We start from the raw sequence: 27,272 nt of genomic DNA, 5'->3' as shown, positions 1-27,272 counted from the left end.
AATTGGGGTTAACTGTAAATAAAAAAGGCTCAGGAATGCTGATTATGGCTGCAAGTTAGTTTGTCAGCTTAATATTAGGAGTTTGGTTTTATTCACTCACAAAAATGATTCTTCACCCTCTCAAGCATTAATTATAATAATATTGAAGCAATAATTTTTAATGAAGTGCAACTGAAACATATCAAATCAAAGGTTTATTTATTCAAACAATTCATCAAGGAAAAAGTTATTTGTATAAACTATCCATTAAATTTAACTTGTGTAATAAAATTACATGTTAATAAATTCGATAAATTCAGCATTTTGTGAAAATTCATGATGAGATGAGTACGAAGGAACACCTCAAATCTTATCTGTTGGGGGACTGCTGTTGCTCACTTGGTTAAGTGGATAAACCGAATGCTGAAAAGCTGCAGCATCTTGGGATCATGGTGATTTCCTGCATGTCATTCTTTCTCACCCTGCCTCTAATGTCCCTCTTTGCCTATCAAATGAAGGCGAAGATGGCCCCTACAACTCTTCAGGTCAGATTGTGCTTGCATACATAGGTTGGGATAGTGTATTTTGCAAGAGATACTGTAGTAGTAATGCATATAACTAATTTTACAGCTTATAAAAACACACTGTGTGATGCAGAGATGCTTTTTAAAGCCAACAGCCGAGACTGAACATATGACAGTGCTGCAAAATGTGGAACTTGTTTCTGCCAATGAAAATAAGTTGGAGTTTTTATGCCATCTATAAGTTCAAAAGTTTGGAATTATTTGAAATTAAATTTTAAATTTATTAGCCCTGCGACAGACTGGCGACCTCTCCAGGGTGTACCCTGTCTCTCGCCACAAGACAGCTGGGATAGGCTCCAGCCCCCCTGCGACACTGAAAAAGAATAAGCGGCAGAAAATGGATGGATGGATGGATGGAATTTAGATTTACTCAAGAAAATTCAGACCTCTGGGAAAATCTTGACTCGTGGATGGCAAAAAAAAATTTGGCTCTTGTAAAAAAAAATGTTTTGTTTTGGACCTTTCCATTTGGAGTTTGGGTGCTCTTCCTTTGCACATCTGGTCAACAAGTTTAGGTTAACTGATGATTTTACATTGGTGGTACATGTGAATATGAAAGTGAATAGTTGTCTTTCTCAGTAAGCCCTATAACAGACAGGCAAACATATCCAGGGTGCACCCTTCTTTTCTCACCAGGCCATTTGGTGACATTCATTGGATAAGCAGTTGCAGATCAGAAATATCGACCGAATTCTTTGTAATCCATTTTGACCACACCTGAACTTTACAGTCATACACCCTACATACGAAGTATACTGGTAGGCTGTCATTTGTCATAATCCAAAGATGCAGTGTGTGTGTTTTCTCAAACCATCATTCAGTGTTGCATTCCTTTGTGTCAGAAAGTCTCCTCTAATTACTCCTAGCCTGCAGGTCTGTAATACAGAGCCTCTTCACTTTAAGCACAGCAGGCAGAATGCTCTGTGAATCCTCAAGAACCGTCCTCATCTCTAAACCACACCAGGAGCACAATGAAAGATCACCTCTGCTTCTGCAATATCATAAGGTCATATTTCAGGGTCTGGAAGGTGAAATACCACCTGCAGTTTCCTTTTATTTATTTTCTGAAAATTGAAGTGCCTGTCACTCACTTGGAGGTTTTAAGCTTTATTAGAAGCTTCTGAATCTATCTATCTATCTATCTATCTATCTATCTATCTATCTATCTATCTATCTATCTATCTATCTATCTATCTTTGTGGAGAATACTTGGATCAAAATTCTATTTGATTGCCACCTTTTTGCACCTCTTCACTGGTTTCCATTGCTTGGCATTTAAAAGCGAACATAAATCTTGGACCTTTTAACCCTTTTTTCCACAGGCAGCACTGTTATGGTCATTCCAAAGCCCCGGTTGATCTGGGTGAGACCGAAGGTGACGAGGAATTTGCTTTTAGAGACTTTAAATTTTGAAACTCCCACACCCTTATGGAATTTAATTTTAGCACCAGTGTTACAAAAACATCACTAAAACCATTCCAATTTTACAAGTTCACAGCAAATACAAAGAATTAAGCATCTAACATAACGCTATTTAACTATAGTGAGTTTAATGACATAAATGATTATAGAAGAATCTAAATGCAGCTAATTAAACTCTGTAACTATAATGATTTCAGTCCATTACTTAACATGATGAATATAATTCTGTGTTATTCTGTAGTTCAATTTGTAGTCATTAAAATACCAAGTTCACCAAACATGCACTACATTGCTTCACTCTTTCAAACATATCTCAGCGATCTCTTTGCCTCAGGCAAGCGCAGGAGTGTTGGCCTTGCTCCATTGGATCTGGTCTGTCGGTGCCTCCTTATAAAGGAGGAGTGAATGTCTGAGGGTCTCTTAGTCTCTTCTCCCAGCAGAACTGACACTACTGCTGCTTCACAATCAATGAAGTGCAACCCACTATGCTAGTTGTCCTCTGACGGTCCTTTGCCCACTCTGCTGCCTTTTTTAATTCTGCATTTTTCACGACTCCAAAAATAGGACTGACTGCAGCAATTGCACAGGAAGCTGGCTTGTAAGTCAATGTTTAATACTTTTAAAGATCTACTACCTTTCTAAATGTCACATTTAAGAGTTTGATTTCTCCAAAAAACAACCTGCTACACTCTGATTTGATGTGAAGACCTCTTTTGTAGAGTGTAATTTTGACTTTAATTTGTCGTTGCTGTATTCTCTAAGGGGCAAGGATGTTTCTTACACCACTGCTGCTGGCCACAGCACTTTCCAGCATATGGGCCCAAGACTTTTACCAAGCGAGGAAAACCATCAAGAATTCTGGAGCCAAACCTCTTGCTGCAAATATCTACAATGATCAAGGTAAGAAATAAATGAATAAAGAAGACAGTTTTTAAAGTGATACATTAATATTTCTTCATTCTCAAAACTTAAGCAGTATATTTCAGCAAAACAAGAAACACAAATTCATAACCCCAACTGATTTTGCAAAATGTTTTACATCTTCTCAATATAATTTTTTGGATATGTTACAAAAATTGCAGCATTTTCTCATCAAGTTGATTGAGATGCAGTCAATCAGTTAATCAGATAACTTGTTCTGTGTGGTCACAGCCATCCTTGATGAAGAGTGTAGCCTGGAACTTGCCTTCCTGTTGGACAGCTCTGAGAGTGCAAAAGACAATCATGAGGATGAAAAGCAGTTTGCCATGAACATGGTGGACAGACTCCAAGGTGTCCGGCTGCAGACTGGACGCAGCTTGAGTTTGAGAGTTGCTCTGCTGCAGTACAGCAGCCACGTTATCACAGAGCAGACCTTCAGATATTGGAGAGGAGCAGAGAATTTCAAGACCCAAATAGCCCCAATAGTCTACATTGGGCATGGCACCTACACCACGTATGCCATCACCAACATGACCAAGATTTACCTGGAAGAATCCAGCCCTCACAGCATCAAAGTAGCAGTGCTGCTTACAGATGGTGTTTCCCACCCAAGGAACCCTGACATTTTCTCTGCTGTTGCTGAAGCCAAAAACCAGGGCATCAAGTTCTTCACTTTGGGCATCACCCGAGCAGCCAATGAGCCGGCCAATGTTGCTAATCTCCGCCTCCTTGCCAGCTCCCCTGCTTCTGTCTTTCTCCATAATTTACAGGATAATAACATAGTCGAAAAAATCTCCACTGAAATTGTGAGTATTAAGTATTAAAGCTCATCTCTCAGTAGACAAAACAAAAAAGAAAAGTGATGTATTTGCTTTGAATGGGAGTTGGTACATTGATATGCAAGCTTCATGTAATCTTATAGAGATGAAGTGATGACAGTGCTGTGGAAAAAACAAATGAAAGATGTTCATGTCCGTTATGGATTTATGCCTTTCTCCCGAACCTTTAAAAAGACACACAAAGGAAAAGCCCCCAGGATTTTCTTTTCCGTCTGGTAATCTCTAATTGTATTACTGTTGATATTAAACTGCCTTAACAATTAAAATTAATAATTGGGTTAAGGCAGTTCGATTTCCTGTGGAATAATACATGACGTGCATATATTCATTTCCATTGCATCTGACCAGTTTATTTAATACACACACTCATTCACTCATTGTAACTCATCATTTTAAAGGACTTTAAAAGTTAATAGATAATGCAAAGTTAAGATTTGTATATCAAAATCTCATTATTTCCTAAATTTTTATCAAAACCAATGCATGTAGACATGTAAGTTATGCTGAATCAAGACAACACATCTTGGCAATAACAGAAGAACCCTAATAAGTGTCTGAAGTATGTTTGTACAACTGACAACAAGTCTGTTTCTATTTTCTTTGCAGATTGGCTTAGCTAATGAAGATGTAAGTACAAGTTACAAATATTAACTCACACTAACTGTAGATATTTGAAATTCAATAAAATGTCATTAAGTAACTAAATTATTTAATTTAATTGACTGTTAAATGGCTTTTATCACAGTTTAATAATCGTATTTCTGCTCTTTGAAGTGCCCAGTGGCTCAGAGATGTGCTTGTGACAAAGGAGAGAGAGGACCCAGTGGGCCTGCAGTAAGTATGAAAATACACCATAAGCAATGAGTTTTCAGTGAGAAGGATTTCAGAAACATTTTATACGAACCTGATATTTTAGTTATGATTGCTGTGTCGTTTTTGTTCAGACGGGATAATTGCTTGCTTTTTAAATGCAGCTTAGAGGCATTTGCACAAACAAAGAGGATGGGTGGTTCAATCCCACCATCTTAAAGAAGATTAATGAAAAAGGACCAGAGACTTTCATCTTCTATTTGAAGAGAAATATATTTACTTACCCTCATCTAGTTATTATACTAATGTGACATCGGATGTGACCCATGGAAGACAGAAGCATCACATTTAGAGCTCCCCGTAAAACTGATTCTTTGGCCATAGTAAATCTCACTAATCTTGCCATGGTCAATGGGACGAGGATAGAAGAATACTTACACAAGATGATCTGAGCTGTTCCACACACATACTCACATATTTTACTCATAACAACTTTAGTTTAAGCCCTTCTCCTGCTCAGATAACGTGGTCAAGTTATCGGCAGACAGTCATATTATTGACTGACAACTACTGTGAGACCAGGTGCTTTCACCACAGAGAGATTCTTCACATTCTTACACTCAGACTAAGAGGTTCCCATAATTGCTCTTATTGGAAAAATTACCACAAACTAGGGATTTCTGGTGAATAGTAACTGACACACACTATCCAGGTGCAGCTCAAAACAATGACTTCTGGCCATGTGGACAAGATGTTTCATGTTTCATAGCTTCAGCGATCATATAGATCTGTCAGAAAGTTCCTTGACCTTTTTCCACACGGTTACTCGGCAAAGACTTGGTTGAGGTTAAAGGTCATAGTGTTATCTGCTGAAGTCATTTTGTGCACAGCAACAAGAATGCAAAATTTACAAAACAAATTATCAAATCTCTATCTTGATTTTGTTGCATTTTCCAGGGAAAGAAAGGTCGCCCTGGTGATGATGGAGCCTCGGGGCCTAAAGGGCAAAAGGTGTGTGCCCTTTGATGGATATGTGGACTGCTCTGAATGTTAAGCTCTTAGCGTGCAGAAATTTTCATGAGTTACTTAATACTTCCGTCTTTTGCAAAAAGACGTTAGGCTTCCCTGAACTTACAAAACTCGTGCTTTTAATTCACTTCTTCGCTTGTGTCCAGTGGAGTACCACAAGGTTCAATATTAGGTCCCATTTTATTTTCCTCATATTCATATTACCTTGTATTTAATAATATATGTGTATCACTATTGTGCTGTTGCTCTTCCTTACCTCTAATATACTGGTGACACCAGGTAAGAAATTAGGTTCGTAAGGGTAACTTTAGCGATGCCTATGATGATAAACATGCATTTTGTATAATAGTAGACATTTTTTCCATGACTATAAATGCTTGCAGAGCTTTCAACCCATGTTTACTTCTTGTAATTAAGAGCTATTTTGTAATTAAATGTTTAAGAACTACATTTACATCTTTCCAACATTGCTTTGCATGCTAGTATTGATTTACATTGTAACTGTGAAATGTCTGTGTTGTCTTTCTTAAACTTAACTTTTATTTACTGGCTTCCATTAAGTATAGTGACTATGAGGTCTTTCTAAATTATTTCAGAATTATTATCTGAATTGCTTTAACACACTAATAATGTAAAAGTATCCATTTTTGTTTCTAAACCTGTTTGTAATCCCACCTAAGGGTGAAGCAGGATTAAGTGGAGTACCCGGGCGAGAGGGTCCAGAGGTAAATGACACTATTTGTGATCAACATCTTCATTGTTTCTGAAGCTTGTTCACACATGACACATGTCTCAATCATTTTTATTTGCAGGGAAAACCAGGTTACAGAGGAGATAAGGTATGAAATTTAGATTAGTAACAGTGGTGGGATGTTTTGGAGTGAATTGAAGCCTGAACTGTTTTTGTAATTTCTGCGCAGGGTGAGAGGGGTGAATGTGGCACTCCAGGAATCAAAGGAGACAGGGTATGACATTGCTCTTGGTATTAGACGTGCCAAATAACATTTTCAATTTAATGGATTTTACTAATTGTATATATGGTAATTGGGTTTATGGCCTGTTTCCTATGGTTGTTTAATGTGTTTCAGGGTCCTGAGGGGTCAATAGGAGAAAGAGGACCCCGAGGCCTGCAGGTTAGTATGAACTCATGTGTCTTAACATAAATTTAATAAGCAATTTAATAAGCAGACAAAACAGAGCAGCAAAGTGTTATAGCTCAGAATCAGTGGGTACTGTCTTCATCACTATGTTTTTCATCAGTTTTTTTTAGTTGCAACTCTTATTTTCTCCTGTCTTTGTCATCTTGTTCAGTAGTAGCCTTCATGCCTTAGTGTTACCTGTTTGGTTTTTTCCCCTAATTTTATCATGAAGCATCATTTTTTTGCGCGTTGTTTTGTTTGTACTTGCTGCTTTTGTTTCCCTGTGATTATCTGCCATCACAGGTTTGTGGTGTGGTTGATTTTTCACACCTGAGCTTTGTTTCACTTGTGTCTTGTTTTGTAAATGATGCTTTGTGTGTTTTAAAAAGGATAGATTATTAGGAATTATTGAAGATGATTTATTGAAATATAGCATTTAGTTGAGCTATTTGGAAATTAGTTAATGATAACCCATCGTAACAGAATGCCTGCAGTGATAGGAATTAAGACAGGATCTCCTGGAGTCTAGACACTGGTGCCGGCAAAGATGAAGATGGAGATTTGGATAGAGCTGTGAGTGACCAGGTTCAGCAGAGATAGGGACAGGGAAGCAGGCAGATGAGTGATTACAGATTTTCCTTATTAAACTTACACATAAGCTTCATTTGAAATCCTGTCAGTTTCTTTTTTCTGGTGCCTAACCATTTCATGTCCTGCATTCTTTTGGATTATTACCTTTGAATTTGTTTTGTTATGCACTTTAGCAATTAGCATTTAGTAACATTGTTTTTTGCTCCATTTACTAAACAGTTCAAATGTTTGTGTCAACATTTGAACTGATTTGTTATAGATACAATGCAGAAACTTCAGCTATTCATTGTTACATGATATTTGTCTGAATAAACATATTTCAAGTGATGATCAGTCACTGTATGCTGTTCTTATCCAGGGTTTACCAGGACCACATGGAGACAGGGGACCTGAGGGCCCCCAGGGAAAGCAGGTCTGCCACTTTCTGACAACTTTTACTTATCCTACCATGCACATCTGCTGTGACCTTTGCATTTCCTTTTATGTTGAGTATAAACAAGAGGTTAGAGTTTTTCTACCTCGGTAATAACTCTATAACACAGAAGCCGGTTGTCTTCTAATAGACCCCTGTGTGAAGACTTGGCAATGAGCCAATGTCTTCCCCATCATTACTTCCATTCAGGAGCTCAGGGAAAAAACATAATGAAAAAGTCTCACTCTAGGCTCTCCCAATACAGATTATGGGGTGCCCACAACATCTTCAGCTTTTCCAACAAGGCTTGCACTTAATAACACACATGGAAAGTCTGTGTATGCTCAGTGTCTCACCATGTGAGGACCTGTAGGCATTTGGAAAGATTACAAGGAGTCTTGGTGGTCCCTATGCAATTTGTGCAAGCACACAAGCAAGTCGAGTAGCTGTAAGACAAGTCTTTGTATTAATTCCTTGTATCAGTTCAGGTTAAAACTGTAGACAGAGACTTTATTAAACAGTCTAAGTGATTACATGATTTTGAGCTTATTCTTCTTATCTTTAGATAACAGCTACCATTACCCCAACTTTGAGATTCACCTTTGATGTAGTAATGACCTTTGGGCCTTCTTAACCTTATACACAGGAAAAAATAAAACATTTCAGTCCCTTTTCCATCTTTTTCATACAATGAAACCGAGCTACTAAAGGTTTAAATTAAGTGGTAGCAAAAGATGAGTGATATAAACATTGCCGTTCAGTACTTCTATATGCTAATGCTTCCAAGTCCAACATACAGTTGTTTAAATAATATGTTTGTGAATACAGGGTGAACGGGGCCCATCCGGCCCTCCAGGAATTCAAGGGGAGACTGGTATTGGGCTTCCTGGACCAAAAGTAAGTCATGTTATGAACTGTCCTCTGAATATTGATTGTCGTGATTGTGTTTGGGTGACTAATTTGCGCTAATATTTCTCTTCAGGGTGACATGGGATTCCAGGGCAGACCAGGTCCTCCTGGTCCTCCAGGAGTGGGTGAACCCGGCCTTCCTGTAAGTTCAGAAGCATCAGAGTCAGTGTTGGTGTTAGTGAGAGATCTGCTCTCTGAAGAAAGTCTGTATTTTGACTTACGGCTAGCTATATTGTAAGCTGATTATCTTTACAGGGACCTCAAGGACCACAAGGTGTTCAAGGGGAAAAGGGACCCCAAGGTGAAGGGTTTCCTGGGCCAAAGGTATTTCTTTAAATCTATCATTAGAGAATAAAAAATTCGGGGTTGTATTTAAGAGGCAGGCGAGTAAAAGGCGAAAGATATTTTTGAAAAAAAAATGAAACATTATTAGTGTATCCTCCACCGAGGCAAATGTCCTACATTGCATTTAAGATAAGATATAATTTATTAATCGCAGATTTTGGAGGAAAAACAAACCTGAACCAATGCCAATTTTAATAGGTTCTTTCTTCAGCCATGCTCCACTTCTCCCCAATTTTTGATAAATGTGACACTGGTAGTTTTCCATAATCTTGCAAATAGAGGAGGAAAACACTATTTTGAAACCATAAGAAATATGGCAAAAATATTGATCTGAATTAATCTGAGAGTGCTTCACCTCTATATGAAAACACACCTCTGATCTCACACTACTAGACAAAATGAGTGCTGCAGATAATCTGCCTTCATTATAATGATCTTTAAACTAACTACTTTCATCATTACCAACTTCAAAATCTATTACAGTAAATATTCCATGAATAATTTGCTGTATCTGAAGGTTACAAAGACATAAATTGTGATTAAATAAGCTCCTCAGCGAGCATTACTAAAAGAAACAAAGAGTGTATGATTCAGTCTCAGGTAACTAGTTGATACACATCTGTCAAAATCAGCCTCTGTTCCAGCTCACTGACTCACAATACAGCCGTTCACTCAAGCGTGTATACACACTCTGTTGTTAAGCCTAAAAACTATGTTTTCCCCATGCTGCCACATGCTGCATTTTAAAACACACAGCAGACGTCTCATTCAAATAGAGATAGCTGGGATTCAACCAAGGGCTTAGCAAGACATGTTAATACTAATGACAGCAGGTCTTACTGTGTAGCAGCAAAGAAAACAACCTAACCACAGCGAAGTAAAAACAGTATAATAACCGAGTAAGAGTAAAAACCTAAAATAATGTTAGTAACACTCTCTTTATAAAGTTGTTGAAGTTTCTGTGTAAAGAATTCTAAAAGCAGTTTTATTTGTTGAGGGAATTAACACTGAAATGTCCTCAAGCAGTTATATGTTTTTAATCGCTTTCAGACTTTCTGGTGATTATACTTTTGCTATACCATCCTATTGAGAAAAAACCTCCTCTCCATTCAGATTTTTTAAATAAACAAACACTAGTATAGATAAAAGTATTGTACACTCAAAAATGGTCAGAAAGACAAACAAACAAAAACATGTCATTCCTGGGTCATGGGATCATTGTGAATCACTCAGCAACAGGAGCAAACATGCCCTCCTGCCATGCTTTACTGAAACAGTGTGATTTGGCTGTGACCCAATCTTGAGTGGCTGTTATGTAACTAATGGAGTTAACCTGATTTTGGTCTACAGGGGGATCGAGGGCTGCCAGGGCCCAGGGGACCGCGGGGACAGCAGGGTGTAGGCATCAAAGGAGAAAAGGTGGGTTGTAAATTAAGTTAATTAAGAAAATTCAGTGCAACAACAAAGACTGTTCACAGCAAAGACTAATGAAATCCACGAGGGGAAACTCCAGAAGTCCTTTAGGCTACAATTATAAAAATGTTGTGACTGAGTGAGGCAAAATACAGGAGTGCGTTAGATTAAACATCTGGTTACTGTGGGAATGTTAACGGTAGAGCATACAGCAGGGCTGCACTATATACTATACGATTAGGTAGCTATAACACTTGCTATAACACAATCTTTCATTGGCTGCTTGTGAGTTAAAACATTTATTAACCTGAAAAAAGGTTGATAAACACAACAATGTGAAAATACAATATATGAAGATAAAATGAGTCTGGGAACTTACTGTACATAACCATATTTTGTATGTGTGTACAGGATATGATGAAGTGTAATCTATAAAATAAAAATGAGTTTTTGTTTGCAATGCTGTTGATCTTTACAGTCTTTCTCACGATATGAGTTTCCTATACACTATAATACTAATTCTAGCATTTTCAGGAACAAACTAAAACCCACCGGGAGGCTGAGACTGGGCCTGCATACTTTTGTGCAACAATAGTGATTCCCTGAAATCAAAATCAACTTTAAATCTTTATTAATGAAAGGGAAACCAAAAGGACACAAATGTAATGCAAAGTGCACAAAAAAATCTCAGGGATCACAAAAGAGGAAAAGGATCCATTCACCCTCTCTTCTACAGCTAACACTGGGTGAACACATGAATGTTAACAGTAAGTATTTATGATTATGATGGTTTATTCCCAGGGAGAACTGGGCCAACCAGGATTGCCAGGGCCAACTGGACCAATAGCAGTGGGCATACAGGGAGAAAAGGTCAGGACAACATCTTTATCTAAATGCTATTTGATTGCCTTTATTTGTTCTGACACATATGCTGAGAAATTGGAATGCAGTAGCACCACACATTAAAATAACCCTCGAATCATTATTATTATTGTACAGGGAAATGAAGGACCAAGAGGCCCTCCAGGAGTCAGAGGTCTTCCAGGAGAAGGTCTACCTGGGCCCAAGGTTTGTTAAAAAAAAAACCCTTAAGATGCATATTCAGATTACAGGTTTACTTGTTTACTTTAGTCACGCAGACAAGATAAGAACTTGATTCCCGGTCAGTCTAGAACTAACTTTACCCTGTCCTGTTACATCAGGACAAAAGAATTTAGCTGCTTGCCATAGTTATCAAACAGAGACAGCAGACAATTAAAACTACTACAAATGAATAAAATAAAACGTAAAATGTTTCAAATTTAGAATTATTATTCAATCTGAAATATTAAGATTCAGATTTAAGTTTAATTAAACGTGGTAGGATATGACTAGAATATGACTTCTCTTCAAAGGGAGACCAAGGTTTACCAGGAGAGCATGGAGCTCCAGGAGAGACAGGTGTTGGTGAACCTGGGCCAAAGGTGAGATAAGACATTTCCTGAACAAAGTGTGTCAGGCTAATCCTGGTCTAGCAGCATAAAACAGTACTGAATACAGCAAAAGCTCAATGTGAAAACATTCTGCTGTTACAGGGAGAACCTGGAGCGGCAGGAGTGAGTGGCCTGCCTGGTCTGCCAGGAGAAGATGGAGCTCCAGGGCAGAAGGTAAAGCAGTATCTGACTGATCATTTTAACAATGGTTATGAAAAAAAGTCTTATTATTTATTGAATAAACCCATTCGTTCTTTTAGGGTGAGCCTGGTTTGCCTGGTTTAAGAGGTTCTGAGGGGCCACAAGGAGTTGGTACTCAAGGCGAGAAGGTATGTTTATAATTCAGTATTCTTGTGTATCACACAGTTTTCTTAATGCTACTCACAAAATATATTTGGTATTCACTCCCAGGGCGACCAGGGTGTTAGGGGCATCCGTGGGTTACATGGACCTCCTGGGGTCTCAGGACCATCTGGACCAAAAGTAAGAATTTCACAGAACATAATGATAATATCTTACTGTGGTACAAAGCGTCCGTGGTAGTGTATACACATTAACCCAAACTTTGAACGAAGCCAAAAAAATGAGTCTTCTACCAGTTGTTGGCAGCACACTTGTTGTTAAAATAAAGACAAGTCTGAATAGGAACTTAAGTTCCTCAACAATTTCCTTCCAGGGTGAACGCGGGATACCAGGCCAGCAGGGCATGCCAGGGCAGCCGGGACGGTCCATAGCAGGTGCAAAGGTAAATAAATTTTCTCTTTACACTGATCTTGGTAAGCATCCACCGAGTAGTGGATAGTGTAGTCTGATGCAACATAATGCATCGAAAAACTGTTGCTGTAGTCAGACTTAACTGTCTCGTGTTCAGGGTGATATTGGTCCCGCTGGCCCACCTGGTCCTATTGGAGAAACAGGCCATGGACTACCTGGTCCAAAGGTGAATGCAGTCCTAATTTATTAGACACACTGATTAAAACACAAAGGTTTGGGCCTCATTGTTGAATTTGTTGTACCAGGGTGATCGCGGCTATCCAGGTTCACCAGGTCCTGCTGGCCCAAAAGGCCAAGGCATCCCTGGCCCTATGGTTAGTATCAACTGCCAAGACATGACAAATTTCTAAAAGTTTTTCCTGCAACTCTGTAATTAGTTAATGTTGTACAAGGTTGCTAAAACTGGAATAATCTCTGTACTTTATCCAGGGTGCTCCAGGCCAGCCAGGACTACCAGGTGAGCCCGGCCCAGAAGGAGTAGGATTTCCTGGACCTAAGGTTTGTACCTACATGCTACGTGATTCTGGGATAATCTAGTTAGTCTGTTATTATAGTTTTTGCATCGCTGTTTGTTGGGAGGAGGGTTTGATATGTATAAGGATGCCTGTTTTATACTATCATGTCTTTTTCAGGGAGACATTGGGTTTAGAGGATTGCCAGGTTTGCCTGGTCCACCAGGAGAAGGCTTACAGGGACCACTAGTAAGAACGATTACAGTTTGATCTAACTGTTTTTAATTCTACATGTGAATTCTAATGTTGACAAATTATAATGTTGAAAGTTGTATTTTTAACATATTTAATGTATGTGCTGCTTTGTGTAGAATATGGATTCATTAATATACTTGAAATTCTGTGTGTTAAGGGCAATGTTGGAAGGCCAGGTCCTCCAGGCCCAACTGGACCTCCAGGAGAAGGTATTCAAGGTCCAAAGGTAAGTTTTTTATATGTTTTGCATATTCATTCATTCATTTTTGTATATGAAAGAGTGAAGCTGCATTTTATTGGTGCTGACATGTTTCACAAATGAACCGCCTGGCAAACTGGCCGCAGGATAAACACAAGAATAATTTATGACCTTTCTTGAGTTTGGATCTCTTCTGTATGATTCAGTGAATAACACGATCTAATTTCAGGGTGAGCCAGGATCGCAAGGCATGACTGGGCCTAGAGGGCCTCGGGGAGATGGGCCTCCTGGAGAAAAAGTGATGAATTTACATGCTTCTTTCAAATATTTTATTGATGTCGGATTACTTGGTCTCTGACTGATAATTTATTCTTCTGTTATGATAGGGTGATCGTGGACTACAGGGTGAGAGGGGGATAAAGGGTACAAAAGGAGACATGGGAGATCCTGGAGTCCCTGGTGAAATGGTAAAATAGACCAAAATAACAACGACAAAATAAATTACTCATATATGTGTTTTTAACAGCACAAAACTGAAACGTGAATGTTGTTTTTCATCTTTTTTCAAATTACAGGGAAGGCCTGGAGAAAAGGGAGAACCAAGCCTCACAGTAAGTTCAGTAATTCAACATTTTTTTGGGCCATTCAAAAAAGTAAAAAGATTTTCCACTGACATATGTTTTCCATATTTTTCAGAGAGAAGAAATTATCAAGCTGATCAAAGAAATCTGTGGTAAGATTGAGCCTAGTCTATTTTAATAATGATTAATAAACAATTGTGTAGAAACAGACAATGTAGCAAAGTAAAATCTGCAATTAAATCTTTTAAATCTGTGTGCAGAGGAGCTTTGAATTCATTACTGTCATGCTGGTATTTTATTAGTTTGCCAAAGCAGCTGCCAAAAAATATATGATTATGCCATTTGTTTGTCTGTATTTTTGAATGTCTGCATTCTAGACCACAGTCTTTAAATGCCTTTACAATGCAACACGGAGCACTGACATTGGCACTGATGGAGGATGTGCTCAGTATGTGCCCCTCTAGTTTAAACTTAGTCAAACATCTATGGATGTTTTGAACAAGAAATTAAAATGTTTTGATGACAGGTTAAAGTACTGAGGTGTTAATTAATACTATTATGTTTAGTAAGTAAAGTGCATGGAAAGACTGCAGTGCTTAACAAATGTATTAGATCATCTATATACAGTATACATGCACTAGTGAGATAAAACAGAAAATGCTAGAATTGCACTTGCAAAAACTGGAGTGAAGACTTCTTAAACAGGTTTTTAGTAAATTAAAAACCATAATTAGTCATGGTATCGTCAGAATAAATTGGAATAAAAATATTCCACTGACACTGCAAATCCACGAGAACTTGTATTAGCCGAGGCAAGAACTAGCTAGTGGCCTAGTCGACACCTACTTATCATAAAGTTGCCTGACCCTAGCTTGTTTATCATTTTAATAGCTAAAAGAGGAAAATGATCTTTAAAGACCAAAATTCTGTTTGTACCAGACTGTCAACATGCATATTTTTGTTGTAAAGTTGGTTATTTTGAAATTTGAGTCTGTAGGGACTGACTCAGTTATAGAGCCAGCCTCAAGTGGCCAGTGGATGAACTGCAGGTGCCATCATAGCAACCAGCTGCAGAAACAACACTCCTAGGTTTAAGAGGCCACTGATGGTCTGCCTTTGCCCATAAACTGCACATGTGCAATAAAGCAGTCATGTACTAACTGCACTTTATACCTTTTCAGGATGTGGCATCAAGTGCAAGGAAAGGCCAATGGAACTTGTCTTCGTCATTGACAGCTCAGAGAGTGTTGGGCCTGAGAACTTTGAGATCATCAAAGATTTCGTCACGAGGTTAGTGGATCGGACCACAGTTGGACGCAACGCCACCAGAATTGGCCTGGTCCTCTACAGTCTGGATGTTCATTTAGAATTCAACTTGGCTCGCTACATCAGCAAGCAGGACATCAAGCAGGCGATCAGAAAAATGCTTTACATGGGAGAGGGCACTTACACTGGCACTGCAATTAGAAAGGCGACTCAGGAGGCTTTCTTCAGCGCCCGCCCCGGTGTCAGAAAAGTAGCCATCGTCATCACTGATGGTCAAACTGACAAACGAGAGCCTGTCAAGCTTGATGTAGCTGTGCGGGAGGCTCACGCTGCAAACATTGAGATGTACGCCCTGGGAATTGTCAATTCCTCTGATCCAACCCAGGCTGAGTTCTTACAGGAACTCAATCTTATAGCCTCAGACCCAGACAGTGAACACGTGTACCTCATTGATGACTTCAACACGCTAACAGGTGAAAGTCAAAGCCAGATACTTTAAATATCATGAGGAGTTTTAAAATGCCTAATAATCCCACTTTTTCTTTCATTTTTCCACAGCACTGGAGTCCAAACTTGTCAGCCAGTTCTGTGAAGATGAAAATGGTGCCTTTGTTTACAATCACATTGCCAATGGACACCGGAATGGTAACAATGGGCTTAGTGTTAGTGGAAATAATGGAGCGACTACTAATACCTATAATGGCTATGACAACAATGGTTACATTTTTGGAAACAATGGATATGGAAACAGTTATGAAGAAGAAATCCAAAACCAAAGACACACCAATAGCCGTGGCCGTGGAGACACTTTCCAACTGCCCATCAGTGCCAATCCTCTTCCTGTTCAGGTCTCGTCTTCACTGTTTTAATTACATAATACTTTGTTATTTACAGTAAATGTATTTATTGCAATATTGAAACACTGTGCTGCTGTTTCACACAGGTAACAGAGGATGATGATGGTGAAGATTTAGATTTAAGGGCTCACGTGCGGGGTGACAAGTATCTGTCTAGAGTCAACAAAACAACATTTATATCACCTGGTAGAGAAAGTTCTGTGTCCAAAACAACTGTTGTATCATCTTCATCATCATCTGTATCTGGAACATCTTCATCAACACTGACTTCAAGTTCCTCCTCAAACTCAAATCAGTTACAGCCTGTGGTGATTCCAGTTCAGCCTGGAGGTGAGTACCACACTCCTGTACTGGATATGTCACAGAAAGAAAAACATAAAAACTAAATGAAAATGGATAAATCATCTGGGTTTTTTGTCATAGCTTAACAGGATATCTCTGCTTTACCTGCTGAGGCAAATCAATACACCGTGTTAATAAAAAAAAAAGGTTGTAAGCTGTGTGGGGTTGTAGTACATGGAAATTCTCCATAGTAAAGTCGTGAAAAGGGAAGATTTCAGGGGACTCTATGCAGTATTGCAGTCTAACTTGTAAAGGTTTAGTAGCAATAACTTAAAGCAGCTGTTTTCTGTATAACTTTAATAGTCTCTCACATCATTTTGGAATTTTGGCCCAACTGTTACAGTTTTGCTTCAGTATGTTAAATTTGCAGGCATTCATTTGTACACATCTCTTTTAAGGTCCTGTCACAGCATTTCAGTTGAGGGTCGAGGTCTTCATTTCTATTGGGCCATTAAAAGACATTGGTTCTTTTCTTTTTAGCCTTTTTTTGTAGCTTTGCTGATGAGCTTGGGATTAATGTCTTGTTGCAAGAACTAATTTTGACTATACACTTTAAGAAACCTTGAATCTATCAGTGTTAGCTCTGTCGGGAAAGGGCTAAGTCTATTCTTCTAACACATAAATGTTTTTTTAGTAAACATGTGTCTCACATACCATTCCCTCTTCAGAGACCCCTCATCTCGATCCCCGCTGTGACCTCAGCTTAGACCAAGGCACCTGCCGAGACTATATCATACGCTGGTATTATGACAAGCAGGCCAATGCTTGTGCACAGTTCTGGTACGGAGGCTGTGGTGGAAATGGCAACCGTTACGAAACAGAAGATGAATGCAAGAAGACTTGCGTTCTGCTCAGAAGAGGTAAAATCTGTAGATTTTAAACAGTAAATGTGCATTTTTGTTTATTGATGTTTCGTCTGTGAGTATCATTTTGTCACTTCATTGTCCATTTCAGGTGGATAAAAGGAGGAAACACCATCACTAGGAGTCCAGCTCTACAACCTTCAGCTTTCCTCATTTTAATGAGATGCCTTGTGACTCTTGTGTCACAGTTGGCCTTAGACACAAAAAAATTTTTTAATAAATAGAGAGACAGCTGACATGTTCCTGGTTTAACAAAAACAAAATCAGATTGACTTTTATTTTATTAAAAAGCCTTTCTTACCTCTGTGATATTGTATTGTCCTTCCTAGGCTTAAAATTCTATGGATTATTCTTATACCTCACCCAGACATGCAGTTTATATATTCTGAATATATTTAGAGTAAAACAGCATTCGTGAAATGTTTTATATTATGCTGATATATGTGTTTTGAGTACTTTTGTGTTTTCCTGTTTGTTTTTCCTGATTCTATTGCAATGTGTCCACATGGGTAAAACTGGCAGCTGTAATAAAGTAACAAAGGTGTTTTACTACATGTGTCCTGCTTCCAGAGGTTTGCTGCAGATCAGATCTTCTTCTTAATGTATTCTCAAACATCCAGGAAAGTAAAACTCCAAAAGTTGATTCTGTTCATCTGGACGTAGCATTTTGTGGGAGAAAGGTTTCGTCACTCATCCAAGTGGCTTCTTCAGTCTCAGCTGACTGCAGGTTTGCCCAATCTTTTTTTTTTTTTTGCCTGTCCCATTTGGTTCTTTAGCCGTCAGAATTGTTGTCTGAAGACCAACAAGGATACCCAATGGATTTATTTTGCCAAATGGATCATCATGGCATTGCCGTATTGGTCCATTTGATCGACCTTTGTTTTTATTATTTATTTTATTTTCAGTTGTTACAGACGGGACAGACATGAGTGAGGGATAGGAAAGGGAGAAAGAAAGAGGAAGGAAAAGAAAAACAGAAGGGGAGAGGGACATTGAGAAAGGGGGGAAAAAAAATATCTCCGGGATCACCTGTTGAGAGAAAAAGAAATAGAAAACAAGCAAAAAAAAACAAAACAAAACAAAGCAACATACTATACACAACACCATCGCATTAATCTACCTAAGTGTAAACAGCAGTAAATACTAAATATTGAATGTTGTTGTGCAGCACGCAGGACAGACAGCGCACAATGTGCTTTGAAGTAGCAGCCAAGAAAGGTGTGATTTAAGTCTACAAACAGTGAACACCTGTGTGCACACCTGTGTGGATCGGCGCGCTTGTATTCAAATGGTTTCCCCATGTAATGGTCTGCAAGAGGATGTAGAGAGCCATAGCCCTGTCCCTCAGGGCATGAAGCAGGCATGGAGGAGATCCAGGCCCCAGACATCCAGAGGTCCCAGAGTGCAAGAGCCCAAGGAGGACCACCGGAGGGGCATCCGTGCCACCTTCATCCGTGCCACCTTAGGTTTGCCCAATCTTATAAACAGTACATTTGCATAATGACTGAAACCAGCCCACTGAAGTAACAATGGGCTGGGAGGTCAGTTCTTTAATCTTAATTATGCAAATTCTCATGACATTCTCATGAATTTTCTAAACACCGGGTTTCTGTGGCTTTTAAACCCCAAAGCACGCTGCGCCAAAAATTGGTCCACCCCAAGGATCGGGTCCCCCGACACAAACAGTAACATAGTGTACGCTGTTAAGTGCCAGGAGGATTGCCAGGATTTATACATCGAGAAACCCATCAACCTCTGGCAAAGCGGATGGCACAACACAGAAGAGCTACCTCGTCAGGCCAGGACTCTGCAGTCTAGTTACACCTACAGGCTAGTGGACACTCTTTCAAGGATGAGGATGTACACATCCTGGACAGGGAGGAACGCTGGTTTGAGTGCGGAGTCAAGGAGGCCATTTACGTGAAAAGGGAAAGACCATCTCTGAATCGGGGAGGGGGCCTAAGGGTACATCTTTCGCCATCTTACAATGCTGTGATTGCAGCCATTCCCCAACTCTCTGTGAATGGTACTCATGGCCATTGATCAGTGGCCATGAGTGGTCATGAGAATTTGCATAATTAAGATTAAGGAACTGACCTCCCAGCCCATTGTTCCTTCAGTGGGCTGGTTTCAGTCATTATGCAAATGTACTGTTTATAAGATTGGGGAAACCTGCAGTCAGCTGAGACTGAAGAAGTCACTTGGATGAGTGACGAAACCTTTCTCCCACAAAACACTACGTCCAGATGAAGAGAATCAACTTTTGGAGATCAGATCTTCTTGTAAAGATTGAGGTTTTCTGCAGTTTATTCATTTAAGTTATATTGATTTGAGCAGTCTGTATATCTCAGGTGATTTTTAAAGACATTTTAATAATAAAATCAAAAAGTCTATGATTGTCTACTTTGCATCTATTAACTTAAGCACTACAACTGTTTCCACTAATTCCATTTATGGTGATGTGTCTCCAGTAAAATAGGATAATGTCAGTAAGTGGAAACTGGTGTAACTACCGATTGTATTTTGCCGCCATTAAAGTTTGTGGATTCTGTACTGCCGTTTTATAAAATCCTAATCAGTACAATTGAAAATCCAGAGCATATGATACCATAAACACACACGCAAATAGTATAGATTTTCAAAAGTTTTCACAAAAATATTATCTCAATTCAAAATGTAAGCAACTCAACATTATAATTTCAATATAAAGCTGTTTTCCTTTGGTGTTGGTTGTTGTTGTTGTTGTTTGTTTTGTTTGTTTTGGGGTTTTTTTTGTTTTTATTAGCACCGTCCTTCTTATCATACCTGCTTATAATAAAGCCCTGATTAGTAATCCAGCTAGGCTTAAATTTGAAGCATTTGGCACTGTGGTTGAAATAAAACAAATATGGAAAAGAATTAGGGCCAGTGGGGGGGCGTCTTTTGTTTTTCTTTTCCGGGCACTTTTTCTTTTAATCAAAGGGGGTTAAATCAAACGTAGTTTGTCTGAAAATGGTTAGGGATCAAGTATTCGCTTTAAGTACGGATACACATTTTTGGCCTTTCGGCTTGCCGTCTGTTGCCCCGGTGATTATGACGCTTGGATGGCTTTTTGAGATTAGCCTCTTTAGCTGGAATATCGACTGCAGAAGTTCAGCAAGTTTTACCGCAAGGAGCTGTGGGGGGGTGATAACCTGCAGTCATGGCTTCTGTTTTAGATGCTCTGTGGGAAGACCGAGATGTTAGGTTTGACATCACTGCACAGTAAGTTAATTTGTCACCGCCCGTAGAGGCTAACTGGTTAACGGAGCTTAGCTAAGCTAATTGCCTAAAGTCGTTATTTACGCCGACACTGTGATGCGAGGTTTTCCTGATAATTATATTAAGTTTAAAGTGCTTTCGTTTTTGCGGTGGCTTTATATCGCCAATAATAGTGCCAATATTGTAATCCATGCTGTTCATAGGCAGATGAAAACACGTCCTGGAGAGGTGCTCATAGACTGCTTGGACTCAATTGAAGATACGAAAGGAAACAACGGAGACCGAGGTGCTTTTGCTACCTTAGAGACTGAAAATATCCAGACCAGATTTGTTATAGTTTAATTTTTTTCTTTCTTTTCATTTTGAGTTTTTGACCTCAATTCCATTTCAGTGAGCTGTCCAGCGAGGGTTTACTCGTTACATTTGAGTTTTTTATTGCTTAACATTTTTAGTTTTCAGTCTAACGATGATAATAACCTTGATGCTGAGAGCTACTAACAAAAATAATAACGGATCATGGTGTTAACTTTTTTCCAGGACGGCTCTTGGTGACAAATTTGAGAATCATTTGGCACTCGTTGGCTCTGCCAAGAGTCAATTTGTGTAAGTACACCTGAATGCCTCCATTATTTGACTTTGTGTTGTATGCAATTTTTTTTTATCTATTTGAATTGTTTAGTTAAAAGTTTAGTAAGGAGGAAGGGAGGGTAGCTATGAAGAGGATGAAGAGTAGAAACACAGTTGGTCCAGATGACATACAGTGGGATGCAAAAGTTTGGGAAACCTTTTTAATAGTCATTATTTTCCTGTATAAATCGTTGGTTGTTATGATTAAAAAAAATGTCAGTTAAATATATCATATAGGAGACACACACAGTGATATTTGAGAAGTGAAACTAAGTTTATTGGATTTACAGAAAGTGTGCAATAATTGTTTAAACAAAATCAGGCAGGTGCATAAATTTGGGCACTGTTGTCATTTTATTGATTCCAAAACCTTTAGAACTAATTATCGGCTAAATTATCGGAACTAAAAAATTGGCTTGGTAAGCTCAGTGACCCCTGACCTACATACACAGGTGAATCAAATAATGATAATAATAATAATATTTAAGGGGGTCAATTGTAAGTTTCCCTGCTCTTTTAATTTTCTCTGAAGAGTAGCAACATGGGGGTCTCAAAACAACTCTCAAATGACCTGAAGACAAAGATTGTTCACCATCATGGTTTAGGGGAAGGACACAGAAAGCTGTCTCAGAGATTTAAGCTCTGAGATCTGTTTCCACAGTTAGGAACATAGTGAGAAAATGGAAGACCACAGGTTCAGTTCAAGTTAAGGCTCGAAGTGGCAGACCAAGAAAAATCTCTGATAGACCGAAGCGTCGAATGGTGAGAACAGTCAGAGTCAACCCACAGACCAGCACCAAAGACCTACAACATCATCTTGCAGCAGATGGAGTCACTGAGCATCGTTCAACCATTTGGCGCATTTTACACAAGGAGATGCTGTATGCGAGAGTGATGCAGAGGAAGCCTTTTCTCCGCCCACAGCACAAACAGAGCCGCTTGAGGTATGCTAAAGCACATTTGGACAAGCCAGCTTTATTCTGGAATGAGGTGCTGTGGACTGATGAAACTAAAATTGAGTTATTTGGGCGTAACAAGGGGCTGGGAATCTTGTCAAAGTTGAGGGACACATGGATTCCACTCAGTGTCAGCAGATTCTGGAGACCAATGTCCAGGAATCAGTGACAAAGCTGAAGCTGCGCTGGGGCTGGATCTTTCAGCAAGACAACGACCCAAAACACTGCTCAAAATCCTACGGGAACCTACGGGAAGCGTTTAGAGGCTGTAATTTCTGCAAAAGGCGGATCTACTAAATATTGATTTCATTTCTTTTTTTTGTGGTGCCCAAATTTATGCACCTGCCTGATTTTGTTTAAACAATTATTGCACACTTTCTGTAAATCCAATAAACTTAGTTTCACTTCTCAAATATCACTGTGTGTGTCTCCTATATGATATATTTAACTGACATTTTTTATCGTAACAACCAACGATTTATACAGGAAAATAATGACTATTAAAAAGGTTGCCCAAACTTATGCATCCCACTGTACCTGTGGAGGTATGGAGGTGTCTTGGACAGAGGGGAGTGAACTTTTTCACCAGATTTAAAACAATCATGGCGGATGGAGAAGAAGTGTACTGATGGAGATTTTTAAGAAAAAGGGTGAGGTGCAGAGCTGTTATAACTACAGAAAGATAAAGTTTAGGATCCATACTATGAAGCTATGGGAAAGAGCTGTTGAAGCCAGGTTAAGAAGAGAGGTTACAATCAGTGGCCAGCAGTATGGCTTCATGCTCAGAAAGAACAATAGTGATGTGATGTTAGCTTTGAGAGTGTTGACGGAGAAGGTCAATATAAGTTGTTCTTTGTTGTTTTGGATCAAGAGAAAATATACGGTAGGTTGGCCAGAGAAGAACTGTGCTACTGCTTATAGGAAGTCAGGATTGACAAAGAAGTATGTGAAGATGGTTCAGGACATGTACGAGGACTGTGAGACAGTGGTGAGTTGTACGGTACGAGTCAGAGATTGTATATGTGTGGGAATGAAAAAGGTGATAGGTTTAACAGTGAAGCAGCAGTAGTGAAGGTGGATAAGTTTAACTACCTGGGGTCAACCATCCATAGTGATGTACGTTCCACAGGAGAGGAGAAGAAGAGAGTGCAGAAGAGTGAAAGGGAAGGTTTGCAAGATGTCAGTGACACCTGATATGATTTATGGTTTAGAGACACAGGCAGTGACAAACAGACAGGAGGCTGAAGATTTTCTTTTTTGTTTCAGCTGTAGGTTACAACACCATCATTAACATCACAACAAGGACAGCCAACTCAGTAAGTAAACTCTCGTTTTACCTGTGCGTTTTGTTTCTGTTTTAAACTATTTGTTCAGAATGTTTTTACACTTCCTCACATCAAAAATATTTAATTTCATTAACACTTCTTAACTGATGCACCTTAAGTGTGCCAACAGGTTTTTTTTTATCCATTATTCACATAAAGTGGACAAATGTCAAACCTGTAGGACAAATTACAGCAGCATTGGGGGGTTTTTTTGTTGTTGTTTTTTGGGGTTTTTTGACGTGCTAAGAATTAAAGTGTATAAAAGTGTTGGTAATTTAGGAAGTAATTACTCTCTTCCAGAAATTAAGAGGTCAAACTGAAGCTCTCTACATCTTAACCAAGTCCAACAACACAAGATTTGAGTTTATTTTTACAAATGTGGTTCCAGGAAGTCCGAGGCTTTTCACCTCTGTCATCGCTGTTCACAGGTAAAAATGCACTGAGGGAGTTTTTAAATTATCTATCAAACATACATCTTTCTCATTGTTTTAAAATGTGACTTGTGTTGTTACAGAGCCTATGAGACGTCCAAAATGTACCGGGACCTGAAACTGCGAGCTGCACTGATTCAAAATAAGCAGCTTAGACTCTTGCCCCGTGAGCAAGTCTATGATAAAATTAACGGAGTCTGGAATCTATCCAGCGATCAGGTACTAGTGGGACTTTTAAAATATTTGTTTAGTGTTTCTCAGATAATATGCATGCACAGACTAAAATTGAACAAGTTACCACACTGTTTTAAAGAAGTATTTACAGGCAATTGAGATGTTTTTGTGAAGAGCTGTTTGATTGATTTTATTTAATTCCAATACATATCCCAAACCAATAAATATCACAGACAAACACATGTAAGCATATTAAGACGCGCATGATAGTGTGCGTGCAGTAAGTACCAGAAACGCAAAGATCAACTTATTTCCATTGTTTGTTTTTTTAAGCGGTTCACATTTAAATTATGACAGTTTAAAAAATGTGAAAACATATTATAGAAAATAATCTCTAAATATGTGAAAGTGAGTTTCCTGTGATGGCGCTGTGTTTTAGGGTAACCTTGGAACCTTTTTCATTACCAATGTTCGGATTGTGTGGCACGCAAACATGAATGAGAGCTTCAACGTCAGCATTCCTTACCTCCAGATTGTAAGTACAGTCAAGGTCCTTCTAGAAGCAATTGTTACCACTTGGCAAACATCTTGGCAAAAACTACAGTCTAGGCAATTGTTTCTGCAGTTAATTTAAAGTATCTTTTTAAATAAATAGGAGAAGAACTGTTTGATTGTCATGTCAGTGATCACTGAGACATAATAAATACAGAATCACAACTGAAATCTGATTAAATCTGCTTTAAAAGTTTGACGCTCTGATTGTTAGATTTCTGTTACACACATTACACAACATTATAGTTTAATTCCTAGTTCAACCCAGTTTGCCTAAATCTTATCAGAGCATGTCATGTGAATGGACACAGTCAGCCAGGAACAAATAATAAGTACACTTACCTGTATCTTTACCTTTGTTAGGCGCGGATATGATTGCCACCACATGGTTAAAATTGTCCTGAACACGATTGGCTCAAATATTTCCCAAACAGAACTATATGATTTTTATTCAGGGAAATGTTTCTCTCTCATAAAATGTTTCTAGTAAAGCTCGAACAATCAGTCATTATCTGTAAATGCATTTTATGTGTTTACAATTATAAAATACACTCAGCAGCCACTTTGTTAGGTACATCTCATCAAGTGTAGTTAATGCAAAAATTTAATCAACCAGAATTTGATTTCTGCTGCAACAGAATTTAGTCCAAACAACTTGAAAGCTTGGGTCCATCCTGTCCTGTATCAGAGGCTCAGGCTGTTGGTAGTGGGATCATGATGTGGAGGATATTTTCTTGTCAAACTTGGAGCCCTAAAGTAACAAAAGAGTATTGTTGATACTACCTGAGTATTGTTGCTGATCTTGTCCATCCCTTTACGACCACAGCGTACCCATCTTCTATTGGCTGTTTTCAGCAGGATAATGCTCCACAAAATCTCAAATCATCTCAAACAAGTTTCTTAAAGGTGAAAGTGAGTTCACTGTACTAAAATGACCTCCACGATCACCAGATCTCAGTTCATAAGAGCACATTTGGGTTGTGGTGGAACTGGAGATTCTCATCACGGACATGCCGCTGACAAATTTGCTGCAACTGTGTGATGCTGTTGTGTCAATATAAACCAAAATCTGTGAGGAATGTTTCCAGCATCTTATTGAATCTATGCTACAAAGAATTAAAGCAGTTCCCACCGGTACTTGCAAGATATACCTAATAAAGTGGCCTGCCACATAATCAGAAGTCCTATTATTTTGTTTCTCTTATGAAGTAATGTGTCCTGTTCAACGCAGATCAGGATGGTGTATAACATATTTTATTTCCTCTCAAGTGGTCGATCAGAATAAGAGACTCAAAGTTTGGCCTGGCGCTGGTGATTGAGAGCTCACGCCAGGTAACTTCTATGCAATGTCATTTACAGTCTTCTGATATAATTCTATTATCGGGACTTTCTTCTTTAGTTTTTGGTCTTCTAATATACCAAAATATCCACTTTGTGATTTTTAGAGTGGTGGGTATGTGCTTGGGTTTAAGATTGACCCAGTGGAAAAACTCCAAGATGCACTCAAAGAAATTAACTCCTTGCATAAAGTGTACTCTGCTAACCCCATCTTTGGAGTGGATTATGAAATGGAAGAAAAGGTAGGCATACATACACAATATAAGAATCACAAACTCAAAAATAGCCTGCAAGTCTATTTTTGAGTTCACAGCTGTTAAGGAGATATTTTAATGTAGCTGGCTTTCCCGGCTCTTCAGCTGATCGTGTTGTCATAGCACTGTTTGTCCTAACAACGATTTCAGCCGCAGCCTTTGGAAGAGCTCACAGTGGAACAACCTCCCGATGACGTGGAAATCGAGCCCGATGAGCAGACCGATGCATTTACTGTGAGTGTGCCTGCTGGCAACCCTTACACTCATCACTCGTCTGGGAATCAAAGGTTTAGCTTTCACACTCTCAGAATAGCTATTAGCTAATATCCTCCAGCATAATGAACAAACATGAATTTATGTTGCCTGGCGCTCGTGTCTGGGAGTCATCAACTATTTACTACAAGCAGAATGCTTTATTTTAATTTACATTAGCTTTTTTAACTACATGTGTTTATGTGTTTGGTTGCAGGCCTACTTTGCAGATGGCAATAAGGTAAAATCTCAATATATATATAATAATATAATCATGACAGCTTGCTATAAAACTTAAAAAGTGCTTTAAACCTGATTTATGTTTTGTTTTCTCAAAGCAACAAGACCGTGAGCCGGTTTTCTCTGAGGAGCTCGGCCTCGCCATTGAAAAGCTAAAGGACGGCTTCACTCTTCAAGGGCTGTGGGAAGTAATGGGCTGAGATAACATGAAACACATGTACATATTTTATGTAGTTGTTCTGCTTGTATAGACAATATTGCTTATAGCTCTGGTTAAAAGATGTACAGTTTTGCTGAGTGCAGTTTCCTAAAAAGGAAAAGTAAATTGTGACGTTTACTATATAAAACATTTTCTTGTAGTGAACTTGAATGTAATATAAATAAAGATATTCAAACAGATGGTGGAAAGTTGGTTTTTTTGTTTTTTTG

General features: G+C 38.8%; 2 protein-coding genes across 2 annotated transcripts; both read left to right on the top strand.

Moving 5' to 3' along the window:
- Window positions 1-2: 2 nt before the first annotated feature.
- col28a2a (collagen, type XXVIII, alpha 2a) lies at window positions 3-18,003 on the top strand. The gene is made up of 36 exons (XM_035906822.2): window positions 3-2,583; window positions 2,748-2,885; window positions 3,138-3,712; window positions 4,352-4,372; window positions 4,520-4,579; window positions 5,513-5,566; window positions 6,265-6,309; window positions 6,397-6,423; window positions 6,505-6,549; window positions 6,673-6,717; window positions 7,673-7,726; window positions 8,555-8,623; window positions 8,709-8,777; window positions 8,891-8,959; window positions 10,331-10,399; window positions 11,195-11,263; window positions 11,393-11,461; window positions 11,788-11,856; window positions 11,968-12,039; window positions 12,126-12,194; window positions 12,277-12,348; window positions 12,542-12,610; window positions 12,737-12,805; window positions 12,885-12,953; window positions 13,069-13,137; window positions 13,272-13,340; window positions 13,504-13,572; window positions 13,775-13,843; window positions 13,932-14,012; window positions 14,121-14,156; window positions 14,242-14,278; window positions 15,308-15,865; window positions 15,951-16,240; window positions 16,336-16,579; window positions 17,260-17,451; window positions 17,546-18,003. The coding sequence occupies exons 2-36, from the start codon at window positions 2,756-2,758 to the stop codon at window positions 17,551-17,553; spliced, it is 3,681 nt and encodes a 1,226-aa protein (XP_035762715.2). The 5' UTR covers window positions 3-2,583; window positions 2,748-2,755; the 3' UTR covers window positions 17,554-18,003.
- Window positions 18,004-20,512: 2,509 nt separating this feature from the next.
- bbs5 (Bardet-Biedl syndrome 5) lies at window positions 20,513-27,242 on the top strand. The gene is made up of 12 exons (XM_006788500.2): window positions 20,513-20,697; window positions 20,898-20,980; window positions 21,232-21,297; window positions 23,544-23,593; window positions 23,903-24,030; window positions 24,117-24,252; window positions 24,647-24,742; window positions 26,029-26,091; window positions 26,205-26,339; window positions 26,502-26,585; window positions 26,821-26,844; window positions 26,942-27,242. The coding sequence occupies exons 1-12, from the start codon at window positions 20,636-20,638 to the stop codon at window positions 27,041-27,043; spliced, it is 1,029 nt and encodes a 342-aa protein (XP_006788563.1). The 5' UTR covers window positions 20,513-20,635; the 3' UTR covers window positions 27,044-27,242.
- Window positions 27,243-27,272: the final 30 nt, after the last annotated feature.

This window comes from Neolamprologus brichardi, chromosome 16 (assembly GCF_056152115.1).
Source record: "Neolamprologus brichardi isolate AB-2024 chromosome 16, ASM5615211v1, whole genome shotgun sequence".
Classification (NCBI taxonomy): Eukaryota; Metazoa; Chordata; class Actinopteri; order Cichliformes; family Cichlidae; genus Neolamprologus; species Neolamprologus brichardi.
This window is presented reverse-complemented; position numbering and strand designations above follow the sequence as displayed.